Here is a 9144-nt window from a genome sequence, read left to right as displayed (position 1 = left end):
CACTGTCTGTGTGCCTTCTTTGGGGCCTCGTTCAAACTCCAGTGGGCCTTGCCCAGCCAGTCCGTGCCTGACCTTGCCCCTTGCAGCCCTTCCTCAGCGGGGCTGTCTCACTGGCCCTTCGTCGCAGAGAGAGGCTTATCTGGTGATATCTTTCATCTCTCTCTGGCTGGAGCGGTGAGCAGCCACCTAGATTTCTCAGCCTCCAGTCAGCGGCCATTCAGAGGGCACCATGTCTTCCCTGATGGTCCCTGAGGCTGTGTGTGTGTGTGTGTGTGTGTGGGAGGGGAAGGGGTGAAGCTGGTTGTCTCCGGCCTCCTACCTGTTTAGGTCCTGAGCATTTCCTTTCCTTCTTCCTTAGAGTCTGTCCCCTGGGAAATGGTACTTACAGAGATTGAAGAGTTTAATACAGCTCTTGTTTCCTCTCTCTTTTCTGAGGCCCTGAGTGGGAGCAGCAGAAGCTGTTGCTGGCAGGCCCACCCCCACCCCCCGCCCCAGATGCCTGGGTGAAAGGAAGAGGGGGTGGCGTGGAGCCTCAGCCAATTTGGAAAGCACCATGACCCAAGCACATTTTGCAGCAGCAGTGTCAAATTCTGCCGTTCAGGCATGCCATTAGTGTGCATGCTGCCACAGAAATCGGTGACAAAAGGCACAGCCTTCCCACCCTCCCGGTGCTTAGAAACTAACGGCTCTAATGAGAAATGAGAGCTGAAAGGAGAGATGTGGGGCAGGCTGCATCAGTGCAGGCTAGTGCTGGATTTAGGAGGAGGGTGACCCATTTTCTCGTTGGTGAGGGGCTTTGTGGACCAGCCCACTGAAATGCCACTTGAATTAGCCAGTGTTCCCTACACAGGGGCCCCCTGTCCTCACTCCTCCCTCATTGCTCTCAGAGGGAACCTGTCAACATGGCACTGTCGCTGCTCTCTCTCTTCCCTGGGGCCTCCTTGGTCCCTTCATCCAGTGGGCTTTTTAGAGCCATAAACTACCCAGAGTCCAGCAGCCCTCTTCAAAAAGACAAACGAGGACAGCCTGAGTGAGCAAGAACAGGTGGGTGCGCATTGCTCTAAGCCTCCCTTTCTTCCCTGGCTTTTTGATTGTGTTGTGAGTTATTTAGCCAACAATAGATGTTTATGTATATTTTTTTAGAGCCTGTATTTATTAACAGCCTGCAAAGGGGGAGACCAGTAGAGTTATACCAAAAAAAACGCAGTTAATGGGACAATTTGAGGAGCAGAAAGAGATACTGAGCATAGAATTGTAAATGATATTTTAATGCACAATCAAAGATTCTTGAGATATTTTCCAAGTAGACAGAAGGTAAAAGAAAATTGGTGTATTACGAGCTGAGAGTGGGGGTATTGGTGACAGGAGGTGGAATAATGGCGGATGGGCTGAACTGCTACTTAGAGGAAGGTGAGGCCAGAGAGCCAGGCTGGGAGGACATGAGCCAGAAGTCAATCACAGCCAGGTCAGGAGGTTTTACAGTAGAAGTGGGCAAGGACCGAGTACAGTTGCCGCTGGTCAATCAAAGACTGCACTGAGAAAAGCTGGCGTCCTCTAGGTCAGTGCTGAGTAGGGCCCTGAGGAGCTGGGTCCCAGAGGCGGGGGCAGCCTGGGAGGTTGCTAACAATACCAGGAAGGACTTTCTGGGAGGACCTTCTGGGAGCTCCCGAAGCCCTGAGGCGCCCAGCGAGCTCCAGGGAGCCTTCCCAGCAAGTGCGTTCTACCTGATGCAGGGCCGATGGCTCATCCTCCAAGAAGACTTTCTGTTCCACTGCCCCTCAAACCTGCCAGCAGGCCTTCTGGAACCCCATTTGCCATGGCGGCAGAGCGCTGGGTGATTAGTTAGGTGATGAGTAAACATTTGCTAAATGGGCTTCTTGGCTCTCTGGTAATGAACCGCCCTAGCAGGAGAGTAAAGGGGTGGATGCAGTTTGGCAGATTCAGGGATCGCTGATAGTCAGCTGGAGCAGGCACATTAAAGGCAGGCGAGGGGGTTCTGGGCAGCTGTGCTTGGAGGCAAGGAGAGGAGCTGAGGGCTGAACCCTACTTGGATGGGAAAGGAGGGAGCACAGGAGACAGGGCGGCTATGGCTATGGGATACTTTCCCAGCTTGGAGCAGCAGGAGTCTGCGAATGGGAGTCTGGCCCAGGCAGATTTCCAGGGAGTGTTCCAGCTTGCTGGCGTGAGGGAAGGATCTCGCTGAGCAGACGAGGCAAGTTGTGATGATGAAACCCACTGTTGAGGAACATAGGCAAGCATGACACTGGTGGGGACCATGTGCTTGGAGAGGGACTCGGTGTGAAGAGTAGGGAAGAGGACCCCAAGTGGGGGACACACCACTTCCAGAGTCCAAGCCCCTGCATAGGCTCCCCGGGCCTTCCCCTTGCCAGATCTTCCTCCTGTGCCTCCCCAAACAGCGTTCCCACTCTCCAACTCATAGTTCTTTGCTGATACTATTGCATGCCTCCAACCCTCTGCCCTACACTCTTCTCTGGCCATCTTATCCCCTGACAGCCACGGAGTATCACCTCCTCCTGGAAGCTCTCCCTGACTGCCTCCACCCCAGGTGAGTTTCTCACTGTAGGCGATGGAGTGGGATAGACACTAACGGAAGCAACAATCCCACATTAGTTTCACCAATCCCATACTTTTCCCCACATTTAGGCTTTGAGCTCCTTGAAAGAGACCTAGGTCTTCTTATTTTTAGGTCCCCAGAGCCTGGACCAATGGTTGGCACACAGAGGCCTTTGAGCAATGCTTGCTGAATGAAGGGTAGGGGGCCAGCAGAGCTCTGAGGTCACAGGAGGAGCTTGTGTGGAGAGATCCAGACCTTCAGCGACCACTCAGCCTCTCCTGCAGCTCGTCCTTCAGAGTAGAGGACTGTGGCTGGAAGGAAGAGAGGAAGTGGAGATGACCTCCTTCCAGGGCTCAGGGCAAGTGCGGAGTAAAGATGTCACCAAAGTCAACCCCATCAGGGCCAAGTAGTGGCCTCCACTTCCTGGGAGGACAGAGTTCCGGGGGCAGGGGACCTACACCTCTATGTCCTCAACTGCCCAGGAGGGACACTGGGTCCTCCCCTTAGCCCCTGACTTGTCAACTTGCTCTGATGTTTTGGGCAATGGTGTCATAACTGGGTAGCATGTGACCTGCTGAGTGACACTTGATGTCATCCACAATAGAGCTGCTTTTATTCGCTCTACCTGTTAGAGAAAGCTGCTAAAAATACACGTGGCATCCTGGGCCCCCCCGCCTTGCCTCTAATAACTGTCGGTAACCAGAGACCACACTGTGCTTGACAGAAGTGGATCATTTATAGAATATTAGCATTTTCTTCTTCTTCCCCTTCTTCCTCTTCCTCCTCCTTCTTCTTTCTTCTTCCTCTTCCTCTTCTTCTTCTTCTTCTTCTTCTCCTTATTCTTATTCTCCTCCTCCTCCTCCTTCTTTTCCAAGTGAGAAGAGAGGAGATAGAAAGACAAACTTCCGCATGTGCCCTGAGTGGAATCTACCCAGCAACCCCCATCTGGGGCCAATGCTCTGCCCATGGGGGGCCCTGCTCACAACTGAGCTATCTTTAGTGCCTGAGGTGAGGGCTCCACGGAGCCATTCTCAGTGCCTGGAGCTGATGCACTTTAACCAATTGAGCCATGGCTGCAGGCAGGGAAGAGAGAGAGAGAGAGAGAGAGAGGAGAGAGGAGAGGAGAGAGAGAGAGAGAGGGGAGAGAGAAAGAGAGAGAGAGAGAGAGAGAGAGAGAAGGGGGATGGGGAGGGGTGGAGAAGCAAATGGTCATTTCTCCTGTATGCCCCAACTGAGAATCAAACCCAGGACTTCCACATGCCAGGCTGATATTCTACCACTGAGCAAACCGGCCGGGATATTAGCATTTGTTGTTCTGACATTTCACTTTCATATTACAGGGACTTACTAAGTCTTTAAAAAAAATTTTAATAAAGTGCTTGGACTCTTGATTTTCCCACTGAGAGCTTTGTTATCTAAAGTTGGAAATGAAATCAACAAGCCAACAACATCCTCGGGTTCTAAGGGACAGCTAGGCTTTGGCAGGCAGGCCATCAGGGAACAACTGCAGGCCAAAGGCAATTTGTTTTGCCCTTGCTGGACTCCCTTTAGTGCCCATTTCAAGCTTTGTACAGAGGAGGATTTGTCCAGACCTGAAAACACATCTTCCCTCTACTTGGAAACTCTCTTCTTTTTCTGAGGTCAGAGAGGCAGGTGCAACCTCAACCCAGTCCATTGCTGTCTGGGTCGGTCTGGACTCCTGGAAACCCCTCTGGACCCCAGGAACTGGCAGTTCCTTTCCAGTCACCCCAAGCTCCCTATCAATAGTTCAGCTGCTGTTGGTGAGGCCCTTGACCCTTGGGAACAGGCCAGGAGGGATCCAGCTAGCCTGCTCTCGGGAGAGCCGCAGAGATGGGGCTAACCCAGTGCAGCCAGAGTGTGGGAAGTGAGTCATGTTCTGTGCGGGCGAGAAAAGAACCATGGAGTGAAGAACGTGCGTGTGTGTGTGTGTGTGTGTGTGTGTACGCGTGTGCACACATCCAGTGAGTCAGTGTGCCCCTGCCCCAGCAGCTCCTCCCGCCAACGAACATGCTGTGTTCTCAGAGCTGTGCCCAGCCAGGCTCGCCCACCCCACAAAAGCTTGGGATCTGCCATCTCTTCAGGAATGTGGGGCTAGGAAATGAGAAGCAGGGTTCTTGTCCAAGAGAAAATTTTTTTATTATTATTTTTCTCTCTTAATTGGATTCAGTGTTTCTTGCGCCTCATGTACATCTTTTCTCTTGTGGGGAATTCAGGTTTGTGCAAAGCGCAAAGGAGATTGTGCCCACTCGGGTCCCCAGCCAGTAGCATGGCTGACCTTGACCATAGCCCCTACCTATCCCCTGTCGGGCTTGCCTGTTTTATTCCCTGCATGTCCGTAATCCTGACCCCTGAATCTGGCCTCCTGATCTCTGCCCATCTCCGGGCATCTTCAGAAGAGCCAGTAAGGACAGGGCCTCCATGATGCAGAAGTGCCTGAGATGGTTCTTGAAATGCCCTCAATGTTCCTCTTCTGCTAAGGCCTCCTGATGCTTTTCCTCCTGTCACCCTACACAGGGCCCCTGCTAGGATGCCCAGCAAAGAGCCCCAAGGAAAATTCAGCAGCTGAGCTGTGCCAGAGGCCTAGGCTCATGCCCAAAGTCTCCCTAGCCTGTCCAGACCATAGCTGGCAAAACGTTAGGCTGACGACACTGCCCAGCCTGTTGAACTAACACTGTGAACTTCACCCAATGGCCTAAGAAACCCAAAGATCCTTTCCTCCCCTTCTCAGTCCAGCCTGTCCCCAGGACCTGGCTCCCTGATGTCTAACCAGCTTCTTCTCGTTTCTCACCCTGCTGCCAATACTTACTACAGTAGGGATGACAGGGCTCCAGGGTGGCAGATGGACATGTGTTGCATATAAAAACAAGGTGATGCTCTAAATATCTAAGAATATTGGTCCCCTGAAGTGATTCTTGCTGCCTCCCCTTCTCTCTGACCCTCCCCACTGACCATTTGCCCATGCCCCTAGCACGCCCAGGTTAAATCGGGACTGTTGTTGCAGGTTGGGATTCTAGAGAAAAATCCTATGACTCTTTTCTTGCTAGAAATCACCAATACAATCCTTAATTCAACAGACATAGTTTTCCGTATAGTTTATAAACATGATAAGTCATACAGTTTGGTAAGGAGTGGGGCAAGGGACCTGTGCCTCTGTGTGTGTGTATATATATATATATGTAGAGTGTGTATATATATAAGTGGACATAGTTATAAAACTGCACCTCCTGTGAGAACCTCATTGCACATGATGAAGTTCTGAATTTCAGCCTCTGATGATCTTTCCTTTGGTAACTGGTTCTTGGAGGAGCCCAGGGTCTGGGCTGGATGTTGCCTGAGACATCAAGAATGAGAGGCGTCACCTCAGGGAAGGGACTGAAGGTGGCACATTGTTGGATTCAGGGTCAGTTGACTAAATGCTACCTGCTCACGTGCTCCCGGACGGATGGTCAACCTAACCTCTTGGGTGAGCATCATCTGTTCCTGAGTCCTGCTTCCTCCAAGAATGGCAGGGGCCCTTCAGACCTCTCCAAATAACCGGGATTCCACAGAACTCAGCTCCCATGGGGCACTGGACCAATGTTGCTAATAAAAGATTCTCTTTGAGCGCTCTAACCGCCTTGCCGCATGGATGCTGTCAGTGGCTGGTCGGTGGGGGCTGGCTGGAACAGCTGGGTAAGGTGTGGTAATCCCCTCCCACTTGGGGCTGTACACTTCGGATTTGTAATCCACTGGGTAGGGCCCAGACAGCAGCCGAAGCCTTTACCAGACTGCCTGAAACCCAGCAGATCCTCCACTTATAAAAAAAAGTAATTCTGTTCCTTGGTGGTCATGTGGCAGTGCTGGGTGCTGGTGCCCTGGGTCCTCAGCGGAGAGTGACCGCCAGCCCCAGTATCCAGGCCAGCATGGAAGCCCCCAGAGAATGGCTGGAGGAAGCTTGCTGCACCCCGCTGGGGGCTCGGATGGGGGTCCTGCGGGCACACTTGCCCTTCCTCTTGGGCCGCACTGTGGGCATGATGTCAAAGCTGAACTTGTGCTGGTAGTCAGGGGCGTAGTCCTGCAGCTCGTGGGCCTGCTTCCCAGCGCCTGCCTTGGAGACCTGGTTGCGATTCCTGTGGTTGGTGCAGTTCTTGCCTGGCTTTCTAGAGCCCGTCCGGGAGCCAGGCAGATGGCCGTGTGGGTGGCCATTGTCCCTGGTGGGGCCACGGGCCGGGTGATGTTCCTTTCGGGCGGCCCTGTCAGTGGTGGTAAGCGTGTGTGACTTGATCTGGTGCGGGGATGCTGGCCCGGTGCAATTCCGGAAGTCCTCAGCACTCAGCAGCTTCAGGTCCTGGCCCTGCCGCTGCTCTGGGGACACGCAGGGGACAGCGGAGCTGGAGCCACGGAACCTCCGAAGCCATTCCCACAGGGAGCGGGCCCGGCAGCCACAGTCCCAGGAGTTCCCGTTGAGGCGGAGGAACTCCAGGGCCCCCAGGGGTGCCAGGCAGTCGCCCTGCAGCTCAGAGAGGCTGTTGTTAAAGAGGAAGAGGGTGGTGAGCCGGCGGAGGTCGTGAAAAGCCTTGTGGTGGACCCACTGCAGCTGGTTCTCATGCAGCAGCAGCCGGTCCAGGTTCACCAGCCCCCGGAAGGTGTCCTGGCCCAGACTCCACAGCTTGTTGCCATGGAGAAACAGGTGGCTGAGGTTGACCAGGTCTACAAAGATGTCATCCTGCAGGTACTCAATGTGGTTGTCCTGCAGGTAGAGGTACTGCAGGCTGTGTAGGCCGCCGAAGATGCCCGCGGGCAGGGCGCTGAGCCCGCACTTATAGAGGTAGAGGGCGTGCAGCTTCACCAGGCCCTGGAAGGTCTCCGGCGCCAGTGTCCGCAGCTGCCGGTTGTCACCGAGGTCCAGTTCCTCCAGGTGCACAAAGCCCTCGAAGGTGTTGGGGTCGATGAAGGTGATGTTGTTGGAGTAGATCCACAGGGTGACGATAGCGGGGCTGAAGTGTCCCTGCTGGAGGAGGGTGATGCGGTTGTTCTGCAGGAAGATGCGCTCGCTGTCCTCCGGGATGCCCTCGGGGATGGCTGCGAAGTTGTGCGCCTGGCAGCTGACTGTCATGGGTGCTGGGTAGCACACACAGTCCCGCGGGCAGCCGCTGCCCAGGGGCAGCTGCCCAGCCAGCAGCAGCAGCAGCAGCTCCACACAGCACCCTGATGGGGAAAGAGCACAGCCAGGTCAGGGGCTGCCCGGGAGGGGAGAGACCGGCGGGGTGAGGGAAGGGAGGACTTGACGGCATGTGACCCTCCTTGGCCAGCTGGGGCTCTGTCCTGTCTGCTGTGCTCAGTTGTCTAGGATGGTGGACCCCTGAGGGCCCGGCTCCTGATGGGACGAAGGCAGGGGTCAGGCCCCCATCTGGGGCTAGAGTCTGCTCCCCACACCGTGGCACCCCGCCTCTACTGGGGGTTCTGTCACCAGCCTGGGCTGTGAGATGAGCGTGGGGTGAAGGCTCAGATTCCCGCAAACCCCCTAGCCCTGCCCCAACCTCTTAGCCCCACCTCCTCTGGCTCTGCTGGCACTGCTGGGGTGAGAGTCACACAGCAGCCAGCACCTGCTTCCTGTCCCCCGCTCTGCCACTTTCTCACTGTTACCTGTGTGAATACAATGGGGTGCAGACCCCTGTTTTAACCATGTGAGTTTCTCATATGGAGTTCTGAGGAGTCTCTTTAAATTATTTCCCAAAACAATCAAAGAATGCAGGCATGACACCAAAGTTCATCTCAAAAAATGTCTCATTTACAGTGCCTCCCATGTCCTCAAATGTGTGCCTCAGTGTCCTCATTTCTAAATAGTAATAGTTGTTCCTCGTTCAGCTGTGAAGAGGTACCGACAGGGCACAGGTATGGAGCCCTTCGGGCTGGCAGGGCTCTGGGGCCCATGAAGGTGCCAGACGGAGGCTGCACCCACTCAGGTCCACCGCCGGCCCCTCCTTCTCCTCCTCCTCACATGAGCTCCCAGGCTGTGGTTGCAAACCAGGCTTGCCTTGAGACTGTCCGGAGCGTTTCCTCTGTAGCTTCCCTCTAATTGGGCATTAATTAGGGATTCGTTAATAGATTCTTAAAATAATTTATTTTCGGATGTGTCCAGCCTGTGGTCGGATAATAGCCCCATGCTCATTATCGGAGCAGCCTCATTATGGACGATAGTCATTACCTGCTTTTTTCCAGGGTCGCAGCTGCCCCTGGCAGCCCAGCAGGCGCGCCGGTGTTGGGGGGACAGGCTCCAGGCTTGTAACTGCCTGAATTGGCCTCCTGCCCTTCCCTTCCAGCTTGGCCAGCCGGGCCTCTCAGGAGAGCTGGGGGCCCGGGGCAGCTCTGCCATTCGTCCTGGTGCCAGCTGTGTCCAGAGTGTGCAGAATGAGAGAACCAGCCCCTCCGCAGCCACTTTCCAGCAGGTCCTGCTGCCAGCCTCACGCTGGCCACCCAGCCAGGCGCCCAGGACTGCCTCTGCCCCAGCCGCCTGCCCAGGCTCAGGCAGGGCCTCTCCACCACTGCCACTCCTCATTTCTGGCAGA

At 54.7% G+C, this 9144-nt stretch overlaps 1 protein-coding gene across 1 annotated transcript in view; it reads right to left on the bottom strand.

The window, feature by feature from the left end:
* Positions 1–4707: 4707 nt before the first annotated feature.
* The window catches only part of RTN4RL1 (reticulon 4 receptor like 1), a 78792-nt gene continuing 74355 nt past the window's right edge, over positions 4708–9144 (bottom strand). Inside the window, exon 2 of the mRNA XM_066263058.1 lies at positions 4708–7783. Within this exon, the coding sequence (XP_066119155.1) occupies positions 6459–7783 (1325 nt within the window). The 3' untranslated portion in view covers positions 4708–6458. The remainder of the gene's footprint in view (positions 7784–9144) is intronic.

Source organism: Saccopteryx bilineata, chromosome 2 (assembly GCF_036850765.1).
Source record: "Saccopteryx bilineata isolate mSacBil1 chromosome 2, mSacBil1_pri_phased_curated, whole genome shotgun sequence".
Classification (NCBI taxonomy): domain Eukaryota; kingdom Metazoa; phylum Chordata; class Mammalia; order Chiroptera; family Emballonuridae; genus Saccopteryx; species Saccopteryx bilineata.
The sequence above is the reverse complement of the archived record's forward strand: the minus strand, read 5'-3'. Positions and strand labels throughout refer to the sequence as shown.